General features: G+C 43.1%; 2 protein-coding genes across 5 annotated transcripts in view; both read right to left on the bottom strand.

Annotated features, from left to right (window-relative positions):
* Positions 1-7,727, bottom strand: part of ERN1 (endoplasmic reticulum to nucleus signaling 1) — a 39,564-nt gene extending 31,837 nt beyond the window's left edge. Inside the window, exon 1 of the mRNA XM_017811919.1 lies at positions 7,619-7,727. Within this exon, the coding sequence (XP_017667408.1) occupies positions 7,619-7,696 (78 nt within the window). The 5' untranslated portion in view covers positions 7,697-7,727. The remainder of the gene's footprint in view (positions 1-7,618) is intronic.
* Positions 7,728-10,871: 3,144 nt separating this feature from the next.
* The window catches only part of TEX2 (testis expressed 2), a 46,178-nt gene continuing 41,057 nt past the window's right edge, over positions 10,872-15,992 (bottom strand). For 3 of the 4 annotated variants that reach the window (XM_017811938.1, XM_017811940.1, XM_017811939.1), the window contains exons 10-12: positions 14,021-14,230; positions 13,694-13,814; positions 12,717-12,889 (exon numbers count right to left, since the gene is read on the bottom strand). In XM_017811938.1, coding sequence (XP_017667427.1) covers positions 12,770-12,889; positions 13,694-13,814; positions 14,021-14,230 — 451 coding nt within the window. In that variant the 3' untranslated portion in view covers positions 12,717-12,769. Of the gene's footprint in view, positions 12,890-13,693; positions 13,815-14,020; positions 14,231-15,992 lie in introns of all 4 variants that reach the window. The other variant, XM_017811937.1, reaches the window with a different exon arrangement.

Below are 15,992 nucleotides of genomic sequence, written 5' to 3'. Positions count from 1 at the left end.
ATTTTATTAAAAGGGCATCACACAAACATTGAGGACTCAGAACAGTGCAGTTCTTGTGGGAACAGCAAGGCCAAGTGCAAGGTGTCTCACCACACAAAGCAGAACAAACATGTTAATTTAATGCCTATCTTCTCTTCCTAACTAAACTAAAGATGATCCCATACACTCTAAGAATTACCAATTTCCACTTTCCAAGTCTCAAGTTTTCACTCAAGTAACTTGTCATTTTTGGGCTGTATCTGCATTGCTCATCTGAAAATGTGCCACCTGCCACAGTTCAGAAGTTTCACAGTTAAATATAACTCTTAACCTACCACATGAAACGAAAGCGTATTCATTTTACATCATTAACAACATCTTTGATGATTCAAATGGTAAAAAAACAATTATTGGTCATATTAGAATTACTGCAAAGCAAAATACTTAATTGCCAAATGACCATGCATGGACATAAGAGTAACTTTCTTTGTAAACTATACATTTTAGTGTAATTCAAGTAAAGCATCAGACTTCCACGTAAAGCAGAAAGCCAGAAGGATAATATAATACAGTAATAACTACCCAATGTTCAGGCTGCACCTATAAATATTGTACATGCTTCTTTCCAGTCATAATCAGCTGGAACAGACAATTGTAAAATACACACTGCAGAAAAAATGAAAGTACAAATCAACAGTACACAAACCACAGATCAGGAATAACTGCAGAAAAAATGGGAGAAGTATCTTAACACATAAATATAATTTTCATTACCTGACATTGTTAAATTATGCAGGCTGACCAGGCATCTGCACTTAGATAAAATATTTACAGCTGCACTGGGATTAAACTTTGCAGTGTTTGTTCAAACAGCGACAGTGAGTACCAGTTCCTCTCATGCTGCCCAACAAAATATGCAGCTCAAGATGTTACAAAGCAGAACTGAACTCAGAGTATCTCCCAAGCCCAATGACCTGACTGGATGTAAGAACAAGGGCAAAAAGAAAATACAGCTGTTAAAGACAAGAAATCGAAATTATTGAAGTTCCTTTAAATTGCAGGTGGGAATTTGACCCAGAATGTAATGACTAGTGTCGAAGTTCAGTTGCGAATAAAATACCACACAGAGCAAATTCACCCCATTTTCTCCTTACAGAGACTAAGATTGTTTTTCTAGGCTACTCCTTATTCTGTGCACAAGTGTTATCTTTTATCTTCTTATCTTACAGAATCAGCATATTCTCCACAAAGCATGTTCTCTTCCTGTCTTCTTAGTGAGAAATAAAAGTGTGTCATCTCCACAAAAAATAATCTCTAAAATAACCACCATGATTGTGGTTGGGTATCACATATCAGGAACATGTAGCACATGGAACACTACTTGCTGCAGATGTGTAGATTTAACATTTGAATATCTATTTATTGTGGCATCAAGGCTACAGAAATGATGGAATTATATGTGGGCTCTGAAACTCTCATCAAAACATCAGTAGCCAGTATTGTGCTCCAGATTAGTGACATTTGAGAAGGTTGGTAGGATTTGGGACCGAACAGAAAGTAAGAACATGCCAAGGGTTCCTCTGCACACTCTGCATTCTGAGTAGGAAAATTTCTGTGCTTCCCTCAGTCACTCCCAAACTGAACCACAAAGAAAGAAAACCATGAGGGGTGAAGCCAATCATGCAAGTTCCTGTTGAAAACCAGATGAACACCTGAGTGTTGCCACGGGCAGAACGACCCAGAGAGTTCTCAGATATGACCGAGATCATGGAATCACAACAGCTTTTTTAAGCTTTGTTTTAAGTAAGATCCTTGGTGTGGGGGAAAAGCACCGCTCCCACCTCCCACCCCATGGTGCCTGATATCGCTCCATGGACAACAGGGAGATGTGAACCTTTCCTGGGACAGCAGGACTGAAGGGAATGGTGCCTGGAAGAGCCAGGAGGTCCACCAAGCCAGGGAAACCACCTGCCCCGGGCTCAGCTCTGCTCCCTGCCCGAGGAGTCTCACTGGGAGTGAAACCAGCAGGAGGCACAGAAAGGTTCTGCCACACATGTGCATCGTTTCCCTTTAAAATACACCGAATTTCCAGTGCTTTCCTTCACCTCCCCCAGAGCTCTGTGTTTAAGTTTTACTGCTTCTCAAGGGCTTTCTTATATTCAACCATCAAAGTCACATTGATGTGGTCACTGCAACCCTGAGAGTCACAGATATCATCTCCTTTGGGTGAAAGACTGAACACAGGGCAAATTTCATTAGGTCTTCCTTACTTCTAAAGCTGTATTTAAACCCAAGTGAAATACATAAAATACTATGCATTAAAAACCTTCCTTTCACTCCTACTGTTCAAAGCACATGATACCATGCAGTGGGATCACCCAGCTCAGTAACACACTGACACTGCTGAAGCTTATGACCTAAATTTAAAAAAACCCAATGACTGTAGACTTTGCAATGCAATATTACTCATTTATTTTGACCAATGTCTGCAGCAGTCACTTGGAGAAGGCTAGGGAATTAGTATGGAAAAAAGGTTTTATTCTTTCAAATTGTATCAAACAATGGCCATAAAAATGAACAGATTATTTAAATAATTACATGTGTTTCACCCAGACTCAGAAATAAAAAACCACTTTCTCCTGATTTTATTTGTGACTTTTATCAGTGGCTGGAGACTGTGGTATCAAGGTTGGAAATACCCAACAGATTTTATTTTGAACACAAAGTTTTATAATTAATTGGTTAATTGATTAATTAAAGCCTAGGATTAGCACTGTTATGAAAAGCTATGGAAATTATAAAACCCTGTATGTACAAACCAAACTTGTTTTCATTTCTGTGTGTGTAAGAACACTGTCCACCACAAAAATCATAGTCTCAGGCCTGAGACAGATTCTTTATACAAAGTGGTATCAGAGATCCTGTCCTCCCTCCCTGCAGGGGTGGGGTCTCAACTCTTGTGTTGCAATGCAAGTTCCTGAAAGACATTTTTATTTCATATTACAATTTTATTTCTGAGAAGACGCAACAACTGAATACAAGAAAAATATGTCAAGACATGAAACAACTAAGCAAAAATAATTTAGTGAACAAAGAAAATGAGACAGAATGAAAACCTGGTTTGGTTCTTTCATTTCATCTGAAACTGCAATAAGGTCTATTTTAACAACTGCCTTCTTTGGAATTCAGGGAGAGCTTCTACTGCCTTGGCAGTCTGTACTCATAACAATCTTCCACATCAACAGCCATGTTAAGCGAAGGGTTTACAATATTTTGAAATTACTTGGGGACTGCTTTAGAATTAATTTTTAATAATTTCATTCAAAAGACAAATTTTCAAGCTCCCATTGGATTTAAATTTGATTTGGATTTAAATTGGATTTAAAGCTCTAAAAGCTCTAAAGTGCTGACTGCTAATAATCCATACCAACCTAAAATTTGGGACTAAAATAGAATTTTTAAGCTAGAATTGAAAGATATTGTCTAATAGAAATGCACTTTATAAATACTCGTCAACCCTTGCATAAGAACCTCCCTCTCAGTCGAGACCTACCATATCTTTAGATAAAACATTTTAGAAAGCCAAGTAACAAAATTACTCAAAACAATTCTGAAGGACCCACGGAGTCAAAGGCAGGTCAGTGAAAGCCGTAGAACAAGTTCTGGTGTGTGTGTGGTGCAGTTCAGTGTCCAGGTGATAACATCTTCCTTCACCCCCACAGCACGAACTTTTCTAAGGGCTGGCAAAGCAATGCCCCAGTTTGTTTTATTGTCTTAGAAGCAAACAAATCCCCCCAGCAATAACTTCACCCATTAATTCATCTGGTTAAAGCCAGCACTTCAGAAATGCAGGTCACCACGCAGGCACAAGCCCCGCTGCAGTCAGTGGGAACAGCAGACACAAAACCAGGGCACTCTGTTCCTTGAGGTCACAGCTCTGCAACCCAGAAATGTGTTTTGCTGTGGGGGTGACACCACAAGAGGTTCCTCAAGTATGAATAAGGAACAGGAAAAGGCTTCACAGTGACACTGTGATGGTGTGTGCTGACTGCAAGAACTGGTACTGACCTCAAAGAAGTAACTGAGTGCCCACCAGTGAATAAATCAGTGCCATGTTACCAGGTAAATAATTTTCTCTTTTATAAGTCTGAAGTAGGAACACATATGCACCAAACTTAATGTGCTGGGCTGATGGATGATAAAGGATAGATGGTTTGCTAACTGTAACTTACAGCTTCAGGATTTCTTTGGCAATGCCTGGCTTACCAAACCAAAATATTGACAAGATATACAATCACTCAAGGAAAAAAAACCCCTATATTCCTCACTCCATAATTAGCTTAATATTCATCAGGCTGTACACTTGCACTTTACTAAAAACCATTAAACCTACTTCTCAGCATTAACAGCTCCAGACACTTTCCTCCCAATACCAAAAGGCCTACACCATAATTTATGCTACTGGAGCCACAACTAAAACCAATAAGGACACAAAGCAAAATATTTTTAGACATTAGCACACACTGCGAGCACTTGGCATATTCATCCCAGATAGCCTATGATTCATTACCCTGGTTTTGACAGCTATCTCATTACACTGCCAGGCTAAAGCCTAAAACTCCCTGTGCATAATAAAACCAGGCCATGAAGAAAGTCTTTGTGAAATTCAGAAAACTACTGGGGGGAGTTTTTCAGCATAACTAATAATGAAGTTTATATATGAAAGAGAGCTGACAAAAATACATTTTATCTTCTTTGGAAAGCTAAATCGATTCTACAGATCTTTTAATCTTAGACTACATTCCAATTAGCTATTTCTCATCAGGCTGTAACCCAGTTCAGGGGGTTCTCATTCATACACCCACTCCTTCTGCAATAGGAAAAACTGAAGGCTACAAGAGGTCACCCCAACTCTCCTCCTGGATGAGCTTTCACCCTTGATTCTCTCTGTAAACCCCAAACATATTTCAATAGCCACAAGAACATCACCAATCCAAGGGCAGAGTTATAAACACGTAGCACATCATTTACACTCCAGGCCAGAGCTGTCCACGCTAATTTTAAATGTGCAAGACAAATTTACATCCCCCACCCTCAAAAACCCCCAGGCCCTATTAGACTATTTTTTTGAGCAGCCAAGGAGACCTGCAACTCAAATAAAACACATCAGTGTTAGTTAACACAGCGCTTGAACATGTCCTCTGTAAACCTTCACGGGGTTTCACACCTATCAGTTCCCTGGGCAAACACCTCGTGCTGAGATAAAGAACACTCCAGAAGGAAACACACCTGCCTGAGGTTGGGATTTTCCCGTGTCAGGTGCTGCCTGCACACAAACCCAGCACTGAAACCTGTCCCACCGGCTGCAGAGGGACAGACTCATGTTCCAAATGCCACTTTAATCCCAGAGAGGTTGTTATTTTCCAGTTGCACTGACTCCATGTTAAAACAGAAACAGGCACAGTTTGGAATGTCCAGGGCTCACAACAACAAGGTTCTTTTCAATGTAAAGGGAGCTGTAAATCATTAGTGTATTATATCGATGGTGGCTGTTATTTACTGACAGCTCTACTGCATTTCTCACTGCTGTATCTGAGATTTCACCCTTTCCTAATGTGGATGTCAGGTAACCAACAGTGTAGTTATCAGACAAGGAAAATACAGAGCAGCAGATCACCACCACTACTCTTAGAAGAAATCTAAAGAAAACAACCTGCAAAGTCTTTAGGCAGTCTTGTGTTTTTACATTACCTCAACACCAAGGATTGTATGCCAGTCTTTTCCATGGGAATTTATTACTCAAGTGACAAGAATAGTTTTAAATAAGCCTTCACTGTTAAATGGGTTAATCACAGGTGAGATGACTGGGACCGAGTTCACAGAAATTAAAACTAGTTCTGAAAAGGGACTGGAGTTGGGCAATAGATTTCAACTTTGAAGTCACAGTGAGGATCTACAGCTGGCAGAGCAAAAAGAGCAGGGAGAGAGCCAAGAAAAGAAATAGAAATGGAGAACCTGAGATCAGATATTGAGTTGAGGTGGCAGGGCAGGGAGACCAAGGGGAGAGAGAAATCAAGAGGAAAAAGGGCTGAATTCTACCAGGGTATGAGTCTATTTTTTTGTGACCGTGCAAGTAAAAATATACAAAATTTATTAATATCTGTTGATTTGAAAAGTATTTTTAGTATTTAAAAATACTTATTACTGTTTTTACTGAGTACTGTTTTTAAAAATTCAAGAGTTAAAAATCATTGTTTTCCTTGCAAAATCTGAAGCCCAAATCTGGAGAGACCTCAGTTCAACCTCACAGTCCAGACTAAGACAAACACATTAGTACTGTACAATAAAGATTCTAAAGTAATTTTTGTTGACAGCCTGCATTTAATTTTTTTCAGTTTCCTAACAAAGTAACAACAGTAGGTATGTTACACAGCCTCACTGCTAATGTGTTTACTTTACTTTTAAAGAAGGGGAGTGGAGCTATTATACTCCAGGTGAAAAACAAAGCCTTCAGCTTTGCTTAACCCGAACTACAACCCCATATCTATCTTACTCCAGTATTTTCAGGTAACAATGAACAATCCATCAAAGAACAGAACCTCAAACTTTCCTCTGCTACATTCGAGTACAATGAAAACGGTAAATGCCAGGTGGCCTTTTTCATTATCTCCTGATCTGGAGCACTTGCAAACAAGAGCACCTTTCAGAAGTGAATTTTTGAACTTAGCTTTCCATCTCAGTACACACACAACAGACAGCACCCACTGTAAAGTACACTGTTTAAAATTATTACCTCTGTAAAAATAATCTGCTCAGCATTCCATCTGCTTTGCACCAGTTTCCCTATTTCGTGCACTTTTATTGCTCCACCTATTGCAATACCTTACAACCAACCTGGTTATTTCTTAAGAGGTTTCGTAGGGCAGTGACTCGTGCACTTTGTCTTTCACCTTTGAATTCAAAACTGTGGCCTGGTTTGGATCCCAACCAACCACATGTAAATTTAATGCACATTGTTGCATTTGCTCTGGAAACAGAGCAACCAAAATGCCATGACTGGGCCTGTAACCCATCATTTGCATTTGGTTATCAATATATATGCAATGTTGGGTTTTTTTCAGAAAGAAAACAAGCCCCATTAATTACAAAGAGGCAGAGCAAAGACCTTCTAGCATCTCCCTGGTTGCTATACCAATCTACATAGGTTCAGTTTTTAAAAGTTTCTTTGTACTACTGTTTCAAAAGTTTCTCTGTACTACTTTTTCCAACTACTTTGTGGGAAATTACTTGTATTTTTATATTTCGAGGATTACGAGATATATGTTCAGACTAGGACACTTGTATCATAACGACACAGCGGGTGGCAAGGCAGGACACAGCTGCGGGTGCACAGCTGTGGGGCTGGGTCAGGCTCCGGGGCTGATCAAGCTGTGGGGCAGGATGAGGCTGTGGGGCTGCAGCCCCTCACCCCGCATACAGGAGCACTCGGCACTACCGGCAGTGACCCGGGCGGTCTGTTGGCTCAGCACCCACGGCCATCCTTCGCTAATCCCGGCAGGATCCCCCGGCCCCGCTCCCCCGGCCCTCCCCGTGTTCCGGCCGCCCCTGCCATCCCCCGGCCCGGCGGGCCCGGACTCACCGCGGGCCTCGGCGGCAGCACCAACAACAGCACGGCGGGGCTGAGGAGGAGGAGGAGGCGGCGGCGGAGCCGCTCCATGGCTGCACCGCGGGGCCGCTCCGCCCGCTCGGCGCTGCCTCCGGACCGGCGCGTCCGGCGCTCCCCGCGGCGGGCGGGGCGGGCGCGGGGACCGCCCGGCCGGGGCACCACGTCACCCGCGGGCGGACGGGCACAGGGACCGCGCTCGGGGACTGCCCGGCCCGGGGGCTGCGCTTCCCGGGGGCTGCGCTTCCCGGGGGCCCGGGAGCGGCCAGCGACGCTGCTGCCGGAGCCGCCCCGTTCGAGCGAGCCCCGACCGACCCGCCGCCTGCCCGGGGGCTCGGGCGGCTGCCCCGTAGCAAACCGAGGGCTGCGATGGCAGCTGGCTGCTGCTGCTTTGTTCTTATCAAGAAATACCGAAATTCAGGCGGCACGAATTTGCACCACCGTGCCCGGGAATAGGCTGCCCAGGGAGGTGGTGGAGTCACCATCCCCGGAGGTGTTCAGGAGGCGTCTGGACCTGGCACTGGGTGATATCATTTTAGTGCTTTAGGGGTTACAGCTGCTGGGTTGACAGTTGGACTTGATGATCTTAAAGGCCTCTTTGAACCTTCATAATCCAACCTTCATAATCCTATGATTCTAATTTCCCTCCTCGTTTCTTACTTTCAGAGCAGATCAGGCCAAAGTTATTTGGCATAGCCTTTGTCTTGACAAACTCACTGTTGACCCTGTGCTGCGCAATACCTTAAATAAATGCCAAAAAAAACCATCGTGCCCCTTTGAACCAAAAACCCAGTCCAGGTTCCTCTGAACCGATAAAAATAAACACAAAGTACTGAATCAAATGAAATAAGCCGTAAAAAGAGTAAATTTAGAGTGCCTGGCAATGGCCCAGCGTTCAGCCACCTATTTATACAACAAAGCCACTTTTTCCTTGTACATATTGTTTGCTTTTTAAACTGATATAACTAATGGAGCTGCAGAACACACGGGGTCCGGCCATGCCACGTGCACACACCAGCTCTCTTTGATTGCGGGCAGGAGATGTAATTATCACCCAGAATCACAGAATACCCAGAGATGGAAGGGACTGACAAGGATCGAGTCCAATTCCTGGCCCTGCACAAGACACCCCAACAATCCCACCATGTACCTCAGAGCCTTGTCCTAATGACGACCTGACCTGCAAGCCTGAATACATAAACAGATGCTAGAGCTACAAACCGCACTGTAATTCCAGTTCTCCAATGGGTTTCTTTAGGGAGGCCTTGGCTTTCAAGCATTCAGGCTGAGAACAAGCAGACCACTGAACACACTGTGTGTGCCCTGGTATCCTGCTACATCACGGGAGGAGTTTTTCAGTTGCTGTACAAACGCTGCATGTGCTAGTTCCAAATTGGAGTTATTTAACATGAGTGTCTCCCCACTGGAAACAGGAAAAATGACCAAAAGAGGTGCTGAGGAGGGGCAGAGAGCCGAGCATTCCGGAGCGCCCTCTGCTCCCGGCACCTCCCTCAGGAACCCACCTCAGCACCCCCTCAGTGCGGGGGAGCTCTGACCGGGGGCCTGAGCTTTGATGTTTTTAATTTCCTCACAGCAACAGAGCGCTAGGGCAAACTACGAAAGAGAAAAGTACTACTACTTCGAAAAAGGCGAAAAAACCTGCCGCACACGCCGGGGGGCGGCGCCAGACCACCAAACCCCCTCACAGCACCAGCTCACACGCCCAACGCCCCTCAGCGCTCCCGCCCACTGCCCTCACGCGGCCCCGCCCACCCTCGCGCACAGCAGCACCCGGATCAGCACGTGACCACAGATTCCAATCCTATTGGAGAACACGAGGAGGGCGGGGCCGGCCGCTCTATAAAGGGGAGCGCGGGGGGTGCTCGGCCTCTTTTCCTCCTGCGGCAGAGGAGGTGAGCGCAGCAGTGGGTTTGGGGATGGGCGGGTCAGGCCGCGCTGGGCCGCAATGATGTCTCTTGACACGTGTTAGACTGCTGATATACGTGAAGCAAACCTACTACTGAGCGCCCCGGCTGCGCCCACCCCCACGGGGCGGCCGGGTTGAGGCGCGTGTGTAACCTCCCCTTTACCCTCCGTGTTTTGCAGGGCCCGTGCGGAGATCGGGATCGACGGTAAATAAAGCTGTGTGCCCCAAATCGTGTCCGGCTGGTTCTTCCCGCGCGGTCCCGCACTGCCTTTGACCCGGCGGTGCCCGCTCGGCGCCGCCGGCCAAGCAGCGGTGCTACAGCGAAGGCTTGTTCATAACTGGGGTCGCTCGGCACCTCCCGGGCGGCGCTTTTAAAAACAAGTGACATTTGCGAGCCAGAGCCGCCCTGTGCCACCCCTGCGGGGACACACGGCTCGGGGAGGGAGTGTACAAACCCTGCTGTCCTTCCGGATGGAGCCCATTCCCTGCTGGAGAGGGCGGTGCCAGCGAAAGCAGATCCGGGTCACTGTCACGGTTCAGGGCGACTTCACCCAAAATAGCCCGGGGCAGGAATTTTTTCCTGTGGTAGTTCAGGTTTTAGCTGTAAAAGGGACTTGGAAAAACTAACCCGAGTCCTGGGATGCCTGCCAAGCTGCTGCAGGAGTAAAGCAGCTGGATGAATATGTAGGAGACACACATCCAGGACTGGGGGTCCTTCATGCACACAGAAAAAAACCCAACTTGAAATAAAATAGGAATTTGACTCCTGCAACTATTAAAAGGGCCTCTGTTTTTTCCATCTGTTAATACTGGTGCTAAGGGTATCCTGCAGACAAAAGGAGAGGTACACAGTGTTTTCTGTAAATATAATATATAACCACTCTGATGTCACGACTGGACACAAAATAGTAGCAACAGAGTCCAGGCAGACTAAAAGATGATCAAGCTCACAGAGGCTCTTGAAGTTAACAGAAGTGCAGACCCCCTCCTTAATTGCTGGTAATCCTTTCAAGGCTTTCACAACTATGAAATACATGATTTTAAAGCACGTGCCTCATATGGTAACTAACTACTGTGATTAAATTTAGTTTAAGGACAGTAAAATTAAATTTAGGCTTTTAAAGCTATAACAGTCTCAGCACTGGTTACCCCTGGAATCATGATAATCACCAAGTACATGTATATATAAAAAAGTCTGCAAGCACATGGCACACTCAGCAAACTGCCTTTCTAATGAAGTTTTTGGAACAACTTGCACAGGATCATGGCTAAGTGCTGTAGAAATAAAATTTAACTGAATTGTTGGACATGGGATAAATTTATTTAATAAAACAAAGCAAGCAGATTGTAGTTACCCACAGTTTATGAAGTGCAATATGACAATCTCGTGTAATAAGTCTAAATCTGTTTACACATTAGTGCATCTAGTCCTTTGACTTAAGTTATTGCACATAGAAATTAACTCATAGAAAAGACCTGTGTAACAAGACATGCAGACTTCATGAAAGGCAAATAATGCCTACAGAATCAGCAAACCCCAGAATATACACAGCCTGGAATGGTCAAGGAGGAGTTCAGGTAACAAATATAACCTACTAATATTTCAATTAAAGGTAACCAAAATAGGTGTTCAAATATAGAATTAATTTTAAATATATTAAATGCTAATTTTCTTTTTTTTATGTTTCAGGCAAGGTGCTGTTTAAAAAACCTTCAATATAATAGCTTCATTTAGAGATGGTAAATCATCAAGTTATACATGGAAATTTTGATTTACATCAAATGTGACAACACAACGTACAAAAAAGTTCTTAAAAAATTCTAAAAAAAAAAAAAAAAAGCAAATCATGTTATAAAAGGAGAGCCAAAACTCACCTTCTTTGTAAACTAAAACGTTTTCTGACATCCATGAACAGTTGGCAACACTGAGCATCAGAAAAATATTACATGTGTTAAAGAGTGGATATGTAGTGTTCAAATTTTGCATTTACTGCATACATTTAGCCTTGAATCGTTACACCTGACTGAAATAAAAGGCAGTTTCCCCTTCCCCCTTAGTTTTGGCCATTAATTAGCAGAAAGAGTCTTTACTCATGATCAGCTCGAACAACTGCAACGCTTGAATTCCTAAAAACCAATGCATGGGGGTCAAAATCTGTCAGCCACAGCTGTTCCCACAAACACCAAGGGATTTGATGTCTGGGGCTGTAACAGGAGGATTTGGGCCCATGCTTTGGGTGTAAACACAGTGCAATGGAAAAGACTCACAGCAACAAACTCCTCAGAAAGAACTCCGTGTTTCATCGTAGCAAGAGGCTCTAAGCACAGTAAGGTAACTACTCCTGGTAATGTGCAGTGTTGGCATTTTGTGTGTGTGCTCATGTCTTGAGAAACATTCAGAATTAATCAGGAACCAAGGTGATTGTACCTCACTATAAGGCGGCTTGCTGTGGTTTGGTCTCATGGCTTTACCAACTTTTTTCCTCCTCGTTTTACAAAGATCTGACAGTCCCACCTTCACTGATAGTTGTGTTTTATGGCTACTTGCTTCCCAAAAAAAGCACAGGTTCTGTATGAAAAAAGTAATATGTATATACCCCATTGAATCACAATATTACCTATACATCCAATTTACATTCTTTTATCCTGAAAGCGTTTCATATTTCGATTGCTTGACACAAGCTATTGACTGCAGAAGTGAAAGAACATAAAACAGTTCATTCTACACCTCCAACTGCCTGAGAAAGAAAAAATATGCTTCCAGTTTTATAAATTCATTCCTTATTTAGGATTTTTTCCCCATTTGGCACGCAGTTCCTTTGCTGCCAAACAACTTTTCAATGCTTTAATGCACATTAACAGAGCACGAAAACAGAAGCTGAACAAAAGGTGCGTCAACGAGCTCCTTGATCTATTACATTTCAGTTCCTCCTCCCTCCCCCAAAGAACAGGTCATTTCAGCCTCCCAGTTAAAATCCTGATGGCAGCCAGTACAAAAATAAATCAACAGCTTAATGGAATGGAACTTCGTGGAGCTGAAGTACACGGGAACAATAACCAGGCAAGTGAGCACAAAGGTATGGGCACAGTCCTTGGGAGGGGGGGAAAGTGGCACAAGTTAAGGATGAGAACTACAGCACAGTTTATAAACCCATGAGAATAACTTTTATAATACTGTAAACTGCAAGAGTCTTCACATGTCATGGTTGATCAGAGGCCTCCGTGCTCAGATCTTGAGGGCACGTGGACGAGCGGGGATCCATGGCTGAGTGCATTAAAGGAATATAAACATCATCCATGTTTGGCATGACAAAGATTTTCTGTGAAAAAGACACAATTAAATCAACAAACTTCATATGTCACTTGAAACCTTAGGTTTTCCAATTTGTTTAGTTAAAAAATGCAACAAATTCCCAGACAAAAGATTCTCGAGTTCAGCATTGTCCCAATCAGTGCAGTGCCCATTAATTCAGGCCATTTGGTTGTGTTACACTTGTAAATGAAGCTCAGAAATATCAGTACCTTTGCAAATTCCATTAAATTAAAAAGGTACTACAGAAAAAAATCACCACCTTTCCCCACTCTGTCGCTTTCTCAGCTCTTAACCCATGTACTTTCACACTGCACTTTTAGTGAAATAAGTGGTTTTGACTTCTGGTCGATTGTACAGTTGGGGTCCAGAATCCATCTGGTCAGTCTTCCCATCCTACATGTATTTGGAGGTTTTTTCCTATTTTACACTACAGTCAATGTAATTATTAAAAATTGTTTTCAATGAAGTAGTGACAGGACACTTTAGTACCTCTCTTAGTATCTGTTCTTCATTTTTGAAAACAGTTGGGTGCTCTTATCATCTAAGAACACCCAGGATCACGGTTTTATTTGAGTACTACAAAATCTATCATGGTACCTATTTCAAACAAATAGCTTATTATCTCTAAAATTATTCTGACCAGTGCTAAAATAGATTTCCACCCAGGCCTACGCACAGTCTTGAGACCATCACAGAAGGCAGTTTCACCTTCATCTGTCCCACAAATCGGAGCAGCAGAGGACACCAACTAACTTCAAATCAAATAGTTCAAAACTATCATCAATGAAATGAGGATGTAAAGGAAACACACCTGGAACTCCTGCTCCAGTTTCCTTGCTATCCAGTCTGTCACATGAACCAGAGTCACTTCTCTCTCTCCAAGTTTTGGCCGTGCTTTTAACTCCAGGTAGGGAGGCCTTCGGAAGCCGTACCTTGGGAGAGAGCACAGAGCAGGTTTTATTACAGACACTCCAACAAAGCAAATATTTAAATGTGTAGCTCAATTTCCTCCTAATAGCAATTCCTACCTCATTTACAACTAGTCTGTTCTCTTCCAGAACCCACTTCAGCCACACTTTACCTTCTTTCTCATCTGCAATCCCTTCAATAGCACAACCTGCAACTAAGTTCCTCTTACCATATTCTGTCAGTGGGTGGAGGTGGAATGTTAATTACTAGTGTTCCTCTGCACTCCTGGACTTCAACTGTTAGCAGCAATGGAGTATTGGAGACCTCTTCAATTTTCTTCTTAATAAACTCAGTCTCTGTTGCTTTCTGAAAGTATTTTGACTTGGTAATTTTATCCACAATTCTCATGAGCTTACTTGTCCGAGATCCTCCAACATACCTTTAGATAGAGAATAGAAAAAAGGACAATAAGGTAATTTTCTTAAACTACTAAAACAGCCATGGATTTTCTATTAAACCATTACACTTTGATGTAAAAATTCTAAACAGATGCATGACCAAGCAGCATCTACAGAGCCTGCACCCAATAGCTGTGTTCTGCCAGCTACAAGTGCCTGGCAGAAATTCTGTTCAGGCTGAACACTCCTTCCCACATGGCATTGGAAACACAACATTTTTTACAACTGCAAATACACTTCCATCACTTATGCCAGCAAGCTGGCATGGGAAATGACACCTTGTTTACTACCATTCCAACAAAACTGTCGAGACACTGATGCACCAAGACAGGCACAAATCATCAGCTTAGAAGGCCCAGCTACCATGTCTAATTATTTAGCAGTGTGTGCTGAACAGAAAGGTTTTCATTTTAAGGTACTGTAGCCTTTATGAATATAAAGGTGTTGACAAAGAAGAGGAAAACAGTTTTAGCAGTGGGTGGAATGATATTCCAAAATGGTTAACTATGCCTGCAAGAAGAGGGCTTTTCCTGGCAAACATGTCAGGCATTCCTGGCTTCTAAAACAGATTCTTTAAGGGCTGAATCTGTCTTTTCTCACCCCTATCTCGTGTTGGAAATATACACTCCAAGAATAGCATATTTGGTATTTTCCACACACTATATCATAGCTAATTATGGCTCCTGATGTTTTATGTACCAGAGATAACCTTCCTAAGGAAATGACATTTTCCTGTTGGGGTGGGGGGGAACCAAAAGCCCCCACATTCTTACACAGACTTTCACAGAGTTTTCTCCTTAGCACAACACAAGGCAAGAAACTCCTCAGCTGATATAAAAAGGGTGAACTAATTTCAACTTTTGGATTTTATACTAGCTATATTTTTACCCAGAGAAAGTAGTTACTCTCTCATCAGGTCATCAGATTCTATAGTGGTAGTAATGCAGATTCTTTCTTCCAGTATTCTACATAAAAATTCTTCATTCTCTCTTTGTCCTCTTGATAGAGCTCTCTATATGATCTATGAATTTTTAGAAGATATGATATGTATCAAATGCAATAATTTCTACAACTCTTCACATAAGTTTTCAAAAGTGTACAGGAATAAAACTGAGGAAACTCCCTGGAACATTTTGAATAAGTCATGAGTCTTCTGGTACATTCACTGTAAAAATCAGGGTTGTGTTCAGTCATAGGAAACATTGTGATTGTCTGAGACATTTCTGGCTGACTACAGCTTTCTCACTGCATAGCACAATTGCAATCAGATGCAGAAAGCCAAAAATCAGAACAGCAGCCAAAACAAGGAATGACGTGGCAACGCTGATGTTGGGAAACATCCTTTGAAACTCGTGCACAGCATCAGAGGGCAGTATTGCACAGCCCAGACACTCAGAGAGCTCCAGGAAAAAAAAAAAAAGAAAAACAAAAAACGCAAGAAAAAAAGCCAGCAACACAAAACTGAGAAGAAAGCAAGGCTTGAGGAACAGTTGTTTCCTTTAAGAAAAGAACACACTGGAAATGGGTGTAACACTGCATACAGTGTTTCAAGCTCACACACAAAATCCTGTTCCTGGCTCTGCTACCAGGCAGGACATGCTGGGGAAGGTCCCCAGAGGTGCTCTGGCCCCGTGACTTGGCTCTCATGGTGAAGAGCCTGGGAGGTGGCCGGTGGAGCCCAGGACAGGTCCCTGGGCAGTGAGCAGTGCTCCCAGGACAGGTCCCTGGGCAGTGAGCAGTGCT

Source organism: Lepidothrix coronata, unplaced genomic scaffold (genome assembly GCF_001604755.1).
Source record: "Lepidothrix coronata isolate B3197 unplaced genomic scaffold, Lepidothrix_coronata-1.0 Scaffold34, whole genome shotgun sequence".
Taxonomy (NCBI): domain Eukaryota; kingdom Metazoa; phylum Chordata; class Aves; order Passeriformes; family Pipridae; genus Lepidothrix; species Lepidothrix coronata.
Note: the sequence above shows the minus strand (reverse complement) of the source record. Positions and strands in the feature narration are given on the sequence as shown.